The 16,859-nt window shown below is 37.9% G+C and overlaps 1 protein-coding gene across 2 annotated transcripts in view; it reads left to right on the top strand.

The window, feature by feature from the left end:
• Rasa2 (RAS p21 protein activator 2) overlaps positions 1–16,859 on the top strand; it is a 101,023-nt gene that overhangs the window by 10,951 nt on the left and 73,213 nt on the right. For both annotated transcript variants that reach the window (XR_008722826.1, XM_055629844.1), the window contains exons 2-3: positions 9,076–9,193; positions 13,862–13,965. Coding sequence is in view for 1 of the 2 variants with exons in the window: in XM_055629844.1 (XP_055485819.1) it covers positions 9,076–9,193; positions 13,862–13,965 (222 nt within the window). In the remaining variant the exon portion in view is untranslated. The remainder of the gene's footprint in view (positions 1–9,075; positions 9,194–13,861; positions 13,966–16,859) is intronic.

Here is a 16,859-nt window from a genome sequence, read left to right as displayed (position 1 = left end):
GTACAAAGCTTATATTGAAACTCAGATGTCTGTCCTAAGTGCACTCATTGAACTTGCTTTATTGTGAGTACCACTTGTGGTTTTAGAATTGTCCCGTTGCAGAAGTTGAAATTAAAATTAGAAAATTTCAAAGACTTTATTATATATTACCATATCATAACTAGGATTGTCTGATGTATAATTAGTTAGCATTTTAATCTTCTCTAAGTTTATCAAACTTATCTAAGTTGAGTTCATATTTTCTGTATATTTTATTTTTTATTCTTATTTATTTATTTTTTATTTTTTAAATATTTATTTATTATGTATACAGTGTTTTGCCTGCATGCCAGCAGAGGGCACCAGATCTCACTATAGATGGCTGTGAGCCACCATGTGGTTGCTGGGGATTGAACTCAGGACCTTTGGAAGAGCAACTGGTGCCCTTAACCTCTGAGCCATCTCTCCAGCCCTTTATTTTTATTTTTTAAACAAAAAATTTCATTTTATTTTTATTTTTTGGTTTTTTGAGACAGGGTTTCTCTGTGTAGCCCTGGCTGTCCTGAAACTCACTCAGTACACCAGGCTGGCCTTGAACTCAGAGATCCACCTGCCTCTGCCTCCTGAGTGCTGGGATTAAAGGTGTGTGCCACCACTGCCTGGCTATTTAAATTTTTTAACTTTTTAAAGATGTATTATTTTTATCTTAAGTGTATGAGTGTTTTATCTGAATGTGTGTAATACGCACTACATGCGTACCTCATACCCTCAAAGAGCCCAGATCCCCTAAACACTGGAGTTATGGATGGTTGTCAGTCATCTGTTAGGAACCAAACTTAGGTTTTCTGCAAGAGCAGCAAGTGCTTTCAGCTGCTGAGCCATCTCTCCAGCTCCCTAGTGTATTTTTAAGTATGTCTGGTCCATTCTTTTTTTTATTTTTTTCTGTTGTTGTAAGATACGGTGAAGTTCACATACTGTCTTGGCTTCTCACTATGTAAAGACTAGAATCTTCTCTTTAGGTTGACATTTCTTTTATGAGAACATCATATCCTGTGCCACTCGGGTCAGTTTATACCAGGTTCTCTGAATTCTCTATTGAATCTCTTTCATTTTCCCCTTTTTCCTTTTCATTACCTCACTTAAGACCCTAGTCAGAGTAATTTTTCTGAAGTAGACCACTTTTACTAGCCCTTCTTGTCTACTAAGTTAGGTTCTCTGTTGGACTCCATCTTTCATCCTTCCGGTTTACCCTTTCACCCACCTTCCTTAGTTAGTTTGTATTATCCACTGCGGCCTTGTTCCCACCTCCAGATTTGTCTTTCTGTTGGAACATTGTACTTCCAGTATTAATTTCTGTATTTTGAAAAAATATATATCACTTGAAAGATTTATTGTGAAAATTAGGTAAAATAACATGACATTCTTTAAAAATCTGCTGTGTGACATATATTAATTTACTAAGTAAATGGTAGCATTTTTGTTATGGTTTGGCTTGGCTTTTTCCCACTTCAAATAGTCTTCTTTTAGTATTATTTTGTCTAGGACCCTGACCTATTATGATTTCCTTTGAGGGTTAATCCCTTTAGGATCTGTGTTGGCTCCTGTTCTTTGTATTAAAAGTATGCTTTCAAGTAGGGCTGGGTTTACCAGGTCTCTTCCAGACAGATAGAGGCTGAGAACTGCTATTTTATAAAGACTTAGGAATAGAATGAAGAGATGACTCCACTACTAGCTTTTCACTGTGGTTTATTCATTGATGTTGTTGCTGCTGCTGATTTACTTTTAATAAAGAAACAATATTGCTTACTTAATAGGGTTGTTGTACAAATCAAAGGAGACATTTGAGAAAATTCTTAGCTGTAGGGCATCCAAAAATTTAAGAGGTAGCTTATTGCAGTACTGTATTCTCCTAGGACATGCATAAACACACAACAATATACATACATACATACACACTACATACTACATGTATGTATACATACATAAACACAGAATCTCCCCCAAACATGTACATAAATACATACACAGGTATATAAACATACACACCAAAGATCTGCTAAGCAGCTTGATGTTTAGTATTCTAGTACTGGATACAGTTTATATGGTAGGCCAGGAAGGTGGCTCAAGTTGGTAAAATGATTGCTGCAAAATTATGAGAATCTGAATTTGATCTCTACAACTCACATAAAACAAAACAACCAGGTGTGGTGATAACACACTTGAAATTCCAGTTTGGAGGAGATGGAACAGGAAGATTCCTGGGGCTTATGGGATAGTCAGGTCTAGACAAACTTGTTAGCTACAGGTTCAGTAAGAGGGTCTGTTCCCTAAAAAATTACATGGTAGGATATAGATACAAACAAGCCTGTCTGCCCACATGAAGTTACTGTACAATGTACCCAGGAAGGACAAGCATGGAAGTATATAACACTGGGGCTGGAGTGGTGGCTAACCAGTGAAGACTACATACTACTTTTACAGAGGATGTGAGGTTGGTTCCCAGCACCCACATTGGGTGCCGCTCAACAGCCTGTAACTCAGGGGGGTCTGTCTGATGCCCTCTTATGGCTTCTGTGGGCACTGCACTCTGGTGCTCAAACACACACACACACACACACACACACACACACACATGCACGCGCACATGCGCGCGCACACACACAGTATTTAAAAAAGTGAAAATTATTGAAGTTTAGGGCAGCCAACGGTACCTAGGGAGATAGGTACACATACACATACACGATGAAGAAAAGTTACATTTTATTGATTGGATAAAAGATAAAACCATTGGCATATAATCTGAGGGTATTTTGGACATCTTGCAGTGTATCTGTGAAAGAAGAAATGTTTAATGAAGGGCTTATTTTGCTCATTTTTGAAAATTTGTGCTTTTGGAAAAGGGACATTTTAAAAGAAATTTAAGGGGATGTTTTAAAAGAAATTTAGTTAACATTTACACATTAAGCCATAATGTAAGCTAAAATGCTTAAGGAGTGTTGGTTAAGAATTGAAGAAGAACAGAGATTACAGAGGAAAAGAAGTTGGGCTGGAGAGCTGTCCTTCTTTCAGTGAGGAACAATTGATTGTGAAATGATATGCCTCCTGACTGTGTTTTATTGTTGATGGAAATAGTGACAGTCATAAATACAATCAAATATGCACTTTTGGTTATAGTTATATATACTTGTATATATAGTTCAGTACCTTGGCTGTTCTGTGAGCATGAGGACCTGAGTTTGATCACTAACACCCAAGGAAAAAGTACCAGGTATGTCAGTGCATTGCAGTAATCCCAGCACTGGGGAGGCAGGTCCCTGAGACTCACTGCCATTTAATCTAGCTGAATCAGAGAACTCCTGGCTCATAGAGAGACCTTGTCTAAAAAATTAGGACAAAGTGGTTGAGGAAGACACCCAGTGCTGGATTCTGGCCTCCATGTGCACATATGTATACACTGAACCCGATTACGTAAGCATACGTACGCATAGATTTTTTTTTTTTAATTTCAGTGAAAATCATGTATTTTCAATTGGCTTGTTCAAGTATCATATAAATTACAGTAAAATGCTATAAGAAATTTTCCAGAGACAGGTACACTCAATGCATTGACTTAATATATTCATTTTAGAGGTTTATTGTTTTCACTTATCTCTGTGTCCACGTGGGTGTGTGTCGTATGTAGTCCAGTGACCTTGGAGGCCAAAAGAAGTTGTTGGGTCCCTTGCGCTGGAATTAGAAGTAGTTTATTGTGAGTTGCTTGGGAACAGGACTCCAGATCTCTGGAAGAGGAGCAAGTGACCTTAATTACTGTGCCATCTCTCCATCTCTCCATCTCTCCCCCTCTGTGTGTGTTTGTGTGTGTGTACGCGTGCACACACTTGCATTTGTGTGCATACAGTTGATATGGAAGCCAGAGGACAATTTTGTGGAGTTGAGTTCTCTCCTACCACCTTTACATGGGTTCTGAGGATCTAGTTCCGGTCATCCAGCTTACATGGCAAGGGCCTTTACCCACTGAGTCATGTCAGAACCCAAGATCTTTTAGTGCCTTCAAGGCCAATGAGACACTCTGTGTCAAAAAACAAAAGTGAGCAGCTCCTAAGGAATGACACCCAAGATTGTCCCATGGATTCCACACTCAGTACACACTTATGTGCATGTGTCCTTTCTCTCTCAGGCTTCCGAAGAAGACTGAGTAGAATTCTCAGGAATGACTTCCAAAGTCACATTTCAAGGGCTATGGTGTTCTCAGTAGTGCAATGCTTGCCTAGCATGCCTGTGAGGCCCTGAGTTCTATGCCACAGAAAACAAACAAAATCTCATCTTGTAACTGTTTTTTGCTTAGAACCTTGCTACTCTGCCATGGGTACTATTAAGAAATAGCCCTTAGCAGGTGGCTGCTTTCGTCATCACTGTTGCTGTCTAGATCCAACCCAGACCTCCCATAGCCTGTACCGTAAAGTGGATGCCCTGTGAATTCCTTAATACACATGAAATCTGTGACTGGTACTTGGACTTGTCAAGTGCTGCTGTGAGCACGGTTGTCTTTTCGACAGTGCTTGCTACTTGAAACTGCCAAAACTCAGCGTCCTTTTTCTTCTGTCTTCCGGTTTTTAGTGCGTGAATCTGATTAGTGGAACTTAAATTAGTGGAACTTAGGAACATAAACAGAGCTGCAAGAGAGGCTGGAGAATTTAGGTTTTTTAGCTTTAGAGACTTTATAATACTGAAAGGTATATAACAGATGTACCACTAATTCACCATGTCTTATAGAGGTGTAGCTTGGTTCTCCTTAAGGCTGCTCATCATTAAATAGGATACAGTAAGTTCTGTTGTAAATAATACCACCAAGCAGTGCTGAGAAACTTTGTCTTTATTTCTCTGCCTGCCTGCCTTCCAAAAGAGGGCCTCACATTGTAGCTTTGGCTGGCCTAGAACTCACTACATAGACCAGGCTGACCTTGAACTCAGAGATCCATCCACCTACTTCTGCCTCCTGAGTGCTGGGATTAAAGGTGTGTGCCACTGGGTCTAGAAAGTCTTTGATTTTATAATGACACTTTACAAATACCTAAAATTGGTCCTTCACCGCTGGTGAATTATATAGTCTATACCAGGTTTCCTCACATTTAAATGTGCTCTATCGACAAAAAGCCTGAGGAGAACCTCCCCTGTCAGTGGACTTGGGGAGTGGCATGCATGCAGAAAGGGGAGGGAGGGTGGGATTGGGAGGGGAGGAGGGAAGGGCTTATGGGGGGATACAAAATGAATAAAGTGTAATTAATAAAAAATTTAAAAAAAAAGCCTGAATGAGAGAGAGTAAAACAAAGACTGCTTACTGTGAGCTACCTAAACTGATGGTAGGTCAGTGTTATCAGATACTAAAAAGTGGCCAAATAAAGTGGTTATTGAAAGGCAATAATATGATTTGGTAGTGCTTAATATTATTAGTGTTCTTAAAGGTTCTAAACAAAGCAGGTTCTGAAGCTAATTATAGAAGGTTAGCGTCTGAGTACGAGAGGAGGTGGGTTATTTTGGCTCAGTGCTTGTGGTTTGTATCCTAAAATTGCCTAGAACCAGTAGGGCCATCTGTGAGAAATGCAAGCTTTAAAAGTGCTTTACTTTGGCATTTTGTGTCTTGATGATATAGTGTGTGCTGTTAATACCTTTTCCATCTGTTTAGATGTGCTTTAATGCTCTAACAGTTGCCTAGTGTTCTTTATAAACAGACAGTTAATCACTCTTGTAGTTTAGAAAATTACAGTTTAAAATTATGATAACTGATTAAACATTAGTGTGATTATTTTGAAAAGTGGACATTGATTAGATGAATTAATTTTCAGCATAACTTATGTGAACTTCAGACAGTGGTAAATAGTGAAAAAATATGTTAGGAAAACTTTTTTTTATAGAAAATGATGTTGGGTGCATTTCTTTATACTCTATAAGACCTGGCCTTCAATTATTCTAAATATTTGGCAATGTCATTTCATTAGATTCTACAGTCAAAATAACCTTTGTTTCCCTCTTGGGTTATGGGATGGGTAGATTATGTACGCATTATGCAGCGTTGTTTTTAAATAGTACTTAGCATGAATACAACAGGCCAATGATCCTGAGATAATGTTCCAAACTCTCACATAAGGTATTATAATGTCTTAGTGGGATGGCCTCAATGAACTTTGTTTTTAAAACATCCGTTGTGTTATGCAGAGTCGAAGGAGAGTTTGAAGAAGTTTGATCAGTGAAAATAGAATTCATTAAAAAAAAAAAAAATCCTGGAGGGAGAGAAGGGATAGGGAAGAGAGAACCCAGGTGGAAGGGTGAGCTTCAGATGAAGATAGGATTCTGATATCTTACTATTTTTCCTGTTGGGAACTGCTTCACTTGTAAATACCATCCCCTTTTAGTTAATTTGGTAACCATTTATAAGGTGAGATTCCCTGATTCTGATTTACTTGAGATGAGCATAACTTTTGTTTATAAAAGTTGAAACAGTGGTGATATCATTTTTTTCTGGTCTCCAAAGATAAACTTAATAGTACTCAATATTTAATTGGTGTCTTTCCATTGACTCTTTTTTTTCCCCTTCTTTCCTTTCCTTTTCTTTTTAGGCAGGGACTTAACTATGTCCTGGTTGGCATGGTACTCGCCAAGTAGACCAGGCTGGTTTCAAACTCAGATCCTTTTGCCTCTGTTTTGAGTGCTGGGATTAAAGACATGCACCACCACACCTGGTTCTTTGGTTTTCTTATTTTAAACAGTTTTAAAAATTATTTATGTACTGATTTTTTTTTTATAAATGCTTCTTAAGTTTCTGGTAGACTTTACCACATACTGTCTTTAATAGCTGTTAGTTCTGAACTTAAGCAGAAAGAACCCAAACCTTCATCACAAGAGCTGTTCTTTAGTGACTTTCTGAATGCTTAGTTGGAGAGATAAGAGAGACTTGAGGTCCAGATTCTTAGAGTGATTAGTGTTCTTTCCATTACGAAGCTACCTCACTTTCTTTTAAAAACTTGTTTATTAAATGTGTGGTGTAGGGATGGGTTGTGTGTAGATACTGTGGCATATATGTAGAGTTCAGAGCTACTTTTGGTAGTCAGCTCACCTTGTTTTATTTTCAAGACAGGATCTCCTTTGTAGCTGTGGCTGTTCTTTAAATCACTATGTATAAACCAGGCTGGCCTCAGACCTACAGATCCACATGCCTCTGCCTCTGATTGCAGGGCATAAAGGTGGGCACCACCATTCCCAGCAGTTCGTCTTTTCACGTCTGTTGTGAAGAACAGGTTGTAGGAGAGTAGTAGAAGCAGGAGATAGTGCCATGCTTGTTTGAACAAAAAGTGCAGCAGCTTGGATTTCAGTGATACTGGTGAAGGAAAGAAGTAGTCGAATTTTAGATTTTGTCTTTTTAAAGATCTTCTGGATTTGCTAATGAACTGAATTGTGTAAGGTAGTGGCAGGAAGATAATGAGAGCGAGGTAGAGCAGGGGAAGAGCTTGTAGAAAAGGAAATATGATTTTCTTTAGGGGGGAGGACTTGTTAAATTTGAGGTACCTATTGGCTATCCAGATAATATTTACATTTAGTATGGAGGGGGGAAGGTCAGGCTCACAGACACAGAACTGGGAGCTGCAAGCGTTTAACACTATGTACTGTGATAGTGTATAGAAAAAAGAAGGGGTGGTCCAGAACTGAGCCCTGAGGCATTTGCAGCACTAAAGTGAGCTGATGAGCAAAGAGTGGAAGACATAGGAGGAAACCCAGAAATAGTATGTTGTGGAATCCAAGAGACGGGAGCATGTTAAATGTTCACTGTTAAATGATGCTGCAAGGGTGGATATACTAAGGGCAGGATTGAACTTTGCATTTAGTAAAGCAACGTCCATTGACATTGTGACCTTGACTAAAGCATTTTCAGTGTTCCATTGGAATTAGAAGCTGATTAGAGAGGGCCAAAGAATAAACGGAAAGTGAGAAAGTGAGGGACAATGCGTTGAGGAAGTTTTGAAAAGGGAGTGTTGTAGTAAATTATGGTAAAATGGGTGTTGGGCTATAAAGCATTGATTATTATTTGCCCTAAGATTATCATGGCAGTATTATTTAACCTGTTATCACAAATAATGAGACACAGACATCTGTTAGGTTTATAATTGCCTTATCTACCTTAGGCCAGGCAGATATTTCACTTACACTGGCTCGATATCCTCACCATCCATCTCCCAGCCCCCGTCCAGTGCCATCTGCCTTAATCCTCCTCAGTTGGACTACCTTTCATCCTTAATCCCATGGTACTTGCTTATATTCTTCATCTGGGCTGTTTCACACCATTATTGGAGTTCTTCCTTGGCCCACATGGCCTACCCATGTGAGCTAACCCACATGGTGTCCTCCTCCTTCCTCTCTTTCAGGTCCTTCTCTCCTTCCTGTGTGATTCCTCGCCCGAGGAACCTTAGCCTCGCCTACCCCATTCTGCCCTGCCCAGGTATAGGCTGTTTAATTCGCCAATCAGGTATAAAGACTTAGGCAGGTTTACACAGAGGGCCAGTAACTAGCATTAGACCAGCCTCCAACAAGGGAGTCTGGAGGTAGAGGTTTGACAAGGGAGAAGAGGTGGAATCAAGGATGGTTATTTGCTTCTTTTGTTTGTTTTGATTGGGAAGTATTATTTACATGTTGATAAAAGCAATCTGGTAGAAAGGAAAACTAATGCGGATTGAGGAAAGAGGGGCAGTACTGGTGGGACTGGATGGAGAGACGGTACCTTTTCATAGAGAAAGATGCAGTGATGTAATATGGCCCCATATGTCTATACACAGCTCTGCCCATCAGTCTTTTTTACTTTTAAACGTTTAGGTTTTATCCTTTAATAAAAACTACACTTGTTATAGACTTCTCAGGAAAGGCTCATCCCTTTTTAGCCACATCCCTCAGTCTTTACTAGTCTCCTTTAGACCACCTTGAGCTGTCTGATCACTAGTTTGTTTTTTCTTTATTTCATATTTTGCCTTATTCCAGACTGAATTTATTAGAAAAGCTTTGGGTGATATAAGTAAAGATATTTAACATCAATTTAAACTTTCGTGCCAACAGATGAAGCAAAAAATTTATTGCCATATCTTGGACCCAACAAAATGCGAGATTGTTTCTGCACAATAAATTTGGACCAGGAAGAAGTTTATCGCACCCGGGTTGTCGAAAAGTCATTAAGGTTGGTAGAAAAATTAGAATTTATTATTCATATGGTATATATTCATAGTGTTATGTATTTTCCAGATTTTTATCATCAAGTTGACTTTCTTAATTTGAAACTAATATTTTTATTTAAAGACTTTCTATTCTATTATGAATTTACTTTTAGAATTACAGAATGTAAGCATTTGAAGAGGCCTTGAATGTGCAGTAAACTGAACTGGCAACATTAGGCTTCTTAGCAGTAATTCTGGCAAGAGGTCATGTGGCATCTACCTAATAATGTTTTAGTCACCAAGAAGTTCATGCTTCCTAAGCAGTCTGCTTGGCCTTTGAACTGTTCTGACTCAGAAAGTGCTTATGTTTAATTGGTTAATGATTATTAAAATGACATCCAACCATGTGCTAAGCTCGCTCAGTTCTGGGTTCTGTTTATTTGTCTGCCTGTGAGAATGACATCAGTGAAGTGCTTGCTTTAATGTGGCTTTTCATTGCCTTAAAAAGTATGTTTTTCTTAGTTGTCTTAGTTCTGTCCCTTAGATTTCTAGGGATCAAGTTTAATCCATCTTTTATGTGACCTTATTAAATGTGTGAAAACAACTGTCATAATGACTTCAGTCTATTCTCCAGGCTAAATATTGTCTATTTGTTTGAGCTTTCCTCAAAGTGCATCATTTTATTTCTCCAAAGAATAAATTAGCTCACACAAGTTGAGGCTGGAGAGATAACAGTACTTGTTGCACAAATAATGAGGACTTGTGTGACATTCTCTACACCCAGGTGAGAAAGCCAAGTGCAATAGCTACCACTTGTAGTTCCCAGTGCTGGGGTCATGGAGGTAGGAGGATCCCAGGAACTTGCTGCCCAGCCACTGTCGCCAGATTGTTCAACAAGAGACCTTGTCTCAAAACCTAAGGTGGCAAATGATCCAGAAAGATACCTGATGTCGACCTCTGACCTATACCACCCCTTCCCCTGCCTCTGCATATATACAAGAACAAATACTCACCTCATTTAAGCTACTTACTAGTATATTATCAGGAAATAAAAGCCCTTGGTAGTTTTCTTTTTCTCATCTTTGAAAGTGTAATTACCCTTTGAAAGCATCACAGCAAATTCTTATTTGCCTCCTCTGCCTTGTAGCAGTGTTTGTGAGTGTAATTCTGATACAGAACTGTGCTAAAATTAGGTGTCGTGACACATCCTTTCAATCCCATCACTTGGAAGGCGGAGGCAGGCAGATCTCTCTTGAGTTTGTGGCCAGCCTAGTCTACATAGCAAGTATCAGGCCAGTCAGGGCTACATAGTAAGAGTCTGTAAAAAAAAAAAAAAAAAAAAAAAGGCAACAAAACCAAACCACCACCAAACTGCTGAAAGGATAGTCTTCAGAGACAAAGCAAGGAGGATTCTAGGAGTTGTTGAAACAAGCATAGTGGATGAAATAGTTGTTACAACTTATATTGTATTCCATTAGATTTCTGGATATGTTTTGGTACTTTGTTCTCTGCCTCCACTACCACCACTTACCTGCTTTTTCCCAAGTTCCCTCTGTGCCTCCTTTCCTGTTCTTTCTTTTTTTCTCCTCTTTACCACTCTCTTTTCATTTCTTCCTTTCCACACAGGGTCTTGCTCTGTAGCCCAAATTGGCCTTGAATTCTCACTCCTCTTTCAGCCTTCAAAATGCTGACGTTTTAGGCATACCCCTCTGCATATACCCTTTTATGTTATTTGGTTCTTACAATTCTGAACTCTTCATAAGAAAAGTATATAAAACTGAAAGTAGCCCTTGAGGTGGCTCAGTCAGTGGTAAAGGTGCCAGCTGTCAAGCCTGAAACCTGAGGTCAGTACACAGAGCCCACATGGTGGAAGAAGAGAACCAGTTCCCACAGATTCTTCTCTGACTTCACATGTGCGCCCTCCTCAGAAAAAGAATAAATCAGTTCATAATTTAAAACAAAACAAAACAAAAAAGCAAAGGTGTCTTAGTAGCCCAAAAATATTGGGAATAATATACTTCAAAGATGATATCACAAGTCATATGACCATATTGATTTAGAATCTTGATGTTTTTCACATTTGTGCATACAAATTCATGAATGGTTTTTATTTACATTTATGAATGATGAAATCATGTCACTAAAAAGCTGAATGATTTGTCACATAATGAAGTTAAAAGCACAGCTGGGATTTGACACCAAAATTATTTAAGTTTCAGTTTGTTACAACAATTTTATATCATAAGGTAATAAGTGTTTACAAATTAAATAGTAATTGTCTATAAATTGAGTACTTGTTTTGTAATGTGTAGCCATATATGAAAATAATCAGAATTAGCCTATATTTTTAAACCCTTAAACTTTCTGAATGTTTGTATAGTAGAAAATGATGAAACCAGTTTTCTTTATTTCTTTACTCACCTTTAAAAACAAGAAAATGATTTGAAAGATAATTTTAAACTAGCTGTGTTACTGCCTTGACACTTAAGGGTATAGCTAACTAGACTAGATAGATAATTCTTGGATTCTAAGTGCTCCTTAATCTTTCCTTCTAAAATAGGGCAGAATAATCTGTAGTAAAAACCCTTTCTCATCTTGATTTAAAACTTGTGAATTATTACAAGTTACAATTATAAATTATAAAACCATTCAGCTAAAAATAACTTACCTTGTAGACCTTTCTTTTTCCACCTTCTGAATTTTTTCTTTTTGTCTTGATTTTCAGTTCTTATAACTGAATTATAAAACAGAAAATACTTTGGAATTCTAAAAAGATTTAAAAGATTTTGCTTCTAAACATCTCTAAATCAAACCAAAACCCTTAAAAACTAAGGTTTCTAAATATGAGAAAACTCAGATATTTCACAAAAGATGATACAAAAATGTCTCAGAGGCACATGAAAAAAAGAGAACAGCGCCATTAATTATCAGGAAAACACAGTTAAAGCCATTTTTGTCATTATTAGGATATACTTGGTAATGAACTTTCCCCAGTTGACTGTGATTGCAGAGGGTACAGGAAGGTTTCTGAGAGATAGGTTTTATTTTAATTCATCCTTTGAAAATTCCACACATACTCTGTTTCTCTCCCTCATTTCTCCCCATTTATACTCTCTGACCTCCTTCCAGAAAGTTCCATTTTCATGTTTTTTTTTGTTTTTTTTGTTTTTGTATGTTTGTAACCCAGTGAGTTTCATTTGGGCTGCTTGCATGGGCCTGGGTAGAACATTCTTTACTTCAGCATGTGCAGCTAAGCAATGACTACACACTGAAGAAAATTATTTCCCCCTTTCCAGTAACCATTAACTGCTGGTGAGGCCTCCCAAGCCCCTTTCCTAACCATGATAGGTCAGTCAGTAAAGTGTTTGTCTGGAAGGCATTGAGAACTTCAGTTTGGGTACTTGGCACCCATGTAAAAAGTGGAACACTAGTGGTATAATCCTAGAGTTGAGGATGTGGAGCCAAGAGGATCCCTGGAACTTGCTGACTAGTCAGTATGGCCAAATCATGGAGCTGCAGGTTTAGCTAGAAACCCTGTGTCAAAAAATAAGGTAGAGGTAGATGGAGGAAGGTGTTTGACATCCACTTCTGATCTCTATATTGAATCACGCCTACACACACAGACACACACAAATCAGATCACTGACGCTGGGGAGGTAGCTGAGACTTGTACAAGCATGAGGGACCTGAGTTTGGATCCTCAGCACCCATGTAAAAAGCTGTGTGCAGTGGCATGAAGAAGAGCTGGGCCTTTAGGAACAGAAGGATCCCTGGGGCTAGGTGGCCAGCAGTGTAGCCAAAGAGGGAGCTCTGGGCTCAGGGAAAGACACTGTCTCAAAAAGTAAGGTGGTGGGTGACATTCGACATAGACCTCTGGCCTTTGTACTTACACACTTACCTGCACACATACATACAGAGAAAGAAAGAAATATCGCTGGGCTAAGCGCTTGCCTAGCATCTGCAAGGCCCCAGGCTCTAGCCCCTGGTCCCCACCCCTACCTCTCACAAAACTGGTTGCTTGTGACATGTGCTAGGGTACTATGAGGAACATAAGGAAACTTTGTAAGGTGTTAATAGTGTTCTATATTTTGATTGGGGTGGAAGCTACATAGGTTTTGTAAATTTATCAAAGGCCACCAGCTCCATAGATCAGATTTGATTATATGTAATTAAAAAATAACTCAGGAAAGATATTGGAAATGCTTAATATTAAATATTTCCAAAACATTTAAAAATATTTTATGTAGCATTACCCATTTTAGATATTAGGTATTATTGTGAGCAATACAGCTTTATATCATTATATGTTTTAAGGTGATAATGTGAATGTCTTTGCCCGTGGCTCTCATGCAGGTCTACTTTAGGTGAGCACTGCCTAGGCATACTAGATCTTCTGTCCACAAGACCTTCCGAAAAGCTTTGTGTTTAGAACTCATTTGCTACCTGAGGTCTTTTCAGTTCTGCTTGATTTGCATAGAATTTGTTTGAAACTCAGTATTGAGAAAAATTTTGGGGGTTTTGAAGTTCTTTTCTGAAGAATTTTAGTTTATAATTTCATTGATGTTTATTGAAAGTGAAATTTGAATGCTTTTATGTAATGGTACCATTTTAATAGTGATAGTAATAAATTACTTAATAGTGGTAATAAATTAATATATTATTTGACATAATGAGCTTTTTTTTCTCTCTAGACCATATTTCAGTGAAGAATTTTATTTTGAGATTCCAAGAACTTTCCAGTATTTATCTTTTTATGTTTATGATAAAAATGTTTTACAAAGAGATCTTCGTATAGGTAGGTATTATTCATAATTATTTTTAATTACAACATTGGTGTTATGCTCATTCTTTATGTAAATAAGGAGGTTTTGAAAACTGCAGGATAATATGTGTTCAACAGTTCTAACTATTTTCTCCAGATTTTATGTTTATTTGAGGTTTTTTTCTTTTGAGGAATCTTTTGCTGTTGTTGTTGCTTTGTTTGTTTCTGACACAGGGTTTCTCTGTGTAGCCTTGGCTGTCCTGGACTCACTTTGTAGACCAGACTGGCCTCCAGCTCACAAAGATCCACCTGCCTCTGCTTCCCTGAGTGCTGGGATTAAAGGTGAGAGCTACTACACTAGGCTGTTCTTTGACTTTTAATTTACATATTCCCTTTAAATGACATTCTTTGGGCAGGTGCTGGTTCCGTCATGCTCTTTTTTAAACTCTTATTTTATTTGGGGTCCCTTAAAGCCTTTCTCTTCCAACCTCCTAACTCTGAGTAGGAAAGAGAAGGTTAGTGGGGAGAAAGGGGCGCAGACTTCTCCTGGCTGTTCAGGGTCAGTTTAGGGCTCTACCAGTCTATCAACAGCAAATACAGCTAGCTGTCTCCGGTCTCCGCTCAGTCTGTCTGCTCCAAGCTGCCACACTCTCTGTCTCTGGTGTCTTCAAGCTGGCACTTGCTACACACCACTACCACACGCCACACTTTCTCTAGCTGGGCTCTCATATTTATATCCTTAGAGCCTTAGCCCCTCTCTGTCCTGCACATGGCAGGCTGTTGCCAGCTGTCAAAGATCAAGCCCCACATGAGACAAATATCAGCTGTGGACAAACTAAGGCCCAACTAAAATCCCACACTTGGGATTAAAAAAGAAACATTTACACAACAGAACTGAGTTTTTAAAGAAACTGAATCTTCCGTTACAGGTTCCTTAGTCAAATATGATACATGTTACATACTAGCTATAAAGATTTCTCAAAGTTGTCTTTGATAATTATTTATTTTTAAAGTAAAAATCACCAGGCATGAAAGGTCACACCTATATACTAAGAGATTGCGGCAGAAGTATTGCTATGAGTTTGAGGCTATCTTGGGTTACAGAGTCAGGCTTCCATCCAGAAAAAAGAAAATGAAACAAATATCTTTATTAAAAAGCAAATAATAATAATTTTAAGAAAAACAGTTTGTTTAAAAAAACAACACCAACATGGGGTGTAAGAAGTAGTTTGCTCTGAAATGTTGGAGGAAGGCCCTGTGTCAGGTGTATTTCCTGAGCTCTGGAAGATGGAGTAGCAAAGATGAATTCCTGTGTTGCTTTCAGGCACATTTGGCTAAATAGGGTTAAGTTGAGGCAACATGGAAATTGAACCACTGTAAAAGTATCAATTTGATTTATAGGATGTGGGCATGAATTGGTCAAAGCAATAAGGTTTCAAATAAAAAATTTAAACCCTTCCTTTTAAAGTTGAAGACTTGATGTGTGTGTGTGTGTGTGTGTGTGTGTGTGTGTGTGTGTGTGTGTGTAGAGGACAACTTCATTTACATATGAATGAATATGTGGATGAATATATATATATTCATATGAATGAATGAATGAATGAATGAATGAATGAATGAATGAATGAATGAATGAATAACATTTATATGCTCGGTCTCCCTTCCTCTCTACTCCACCCCTACCCTGCCCAGGCAGGGTGATCACAGTTCTCCTGCACCAGCCTCATAAGTGCTGAGGTTAAAAGTTTGTGCTATCACATCTGGCTTGGTAAGTTTTCCTAAAATTACATGCTAGAGCAGGGACTGTAGCTCAAATGCAAAGTGCTTTTGTAGTGTGTATGAGGTTCTAATAACAAGAAAAACCTGAACATATAACTATATAAATTTAAGATGTTAAAAACTGTATACTAGATATTCTCTAGCATATGCCTTTTTCTGGGGAGAGAATAACAAAAATATTCACTTAAAAAATCTATAAAAGGGGACTGGAGAGATGGCTCAGTGGTTAAGAACACTGCCTGCTCTTCCAAAGGACCTGGGTTCAATTCCCAGCACCCTCATGGCAGCTCACAACTGTCTGTAATTCCAAGGGATCTGACACCTTCACCCTAATGCACATAAAATAAAGTTAAATAACTAAAAAATATTTTTTAAAAAAATCTATAAAAGGGAAGGAATAGCCAGAAGTTAAGAGCTTCAGCTGTAAGGTGCATGTGTAGATGTATCTGTTTTGTGTATGTGTGTATTTTAAGTACATCTTCAAGTACATGTATTTTTTAAGTACTTAAAATTTACTCCTGATGTAGGATCAGTGATAATTGGGTATGATAGTTACGACTCTCTCACATTACCACCATACTAAATTGAAATATACTTAATTATTTTTTATCCTGAGCTGTTTTTGCTCTATTGATTTATTAGAAATTTTGTGCATATCTGTAGATGAAACTTAAAAAATTTATATAATTTGACTTTCAATCTAAATTCCTTTAGCAATATAAGGAATGTTTGCTTCTTTTAGTTAATGCCTGTATTCTGTACATGGCTATCAGTGTGCACATTCAGTTTTACAATAAATTCAGTTTCCCGTCATTTCTCATCTTAAAATTCAACAACAAAAAACCATGAAGTACATTTTCCGTGTCACTTTCTACAATTCTAGCTATCACACAAAGAGTTTTTATCTTTATATTGTATTCCACTCAAAAATTTAAAAGAAAAATGGGTTTAAAGTTTTGTGTGTTTTAACCTTTTTGTGTTAGTAGGTTGCTTGGATTTTCAGTCTTCCTTGAGTGGCTGTACTGCAGTTGCCGTTATAAAACTCTAACTGTAGGAAGAGTGGGTCTGAGAGGTGGGAAGGGATGACCAGGATGTAAAGTGAATAAATAAATAAATAAATAAATAAATAAATAAATAAATAAATAAAT

This window comes from Psammomys obesus, unplaced genomic scaffold, assembly GCF_907164565.1.
Source record: "Psammomys obesus unplaced genomic scaffold, mPsaObe1.curated_primary_1811, whole genome shotgun sequence".
Taxonomy (NCBI): Eukaryota; Metazoa; Chordata; class Mammalia; order Rodentia; family Muridae; genus Psammomys; species Psammomys obesus.
Note: the sequence above shows the minus strand (reverse complement) of the source record. Positions and strands in the feature narration are given on the sequence as shown.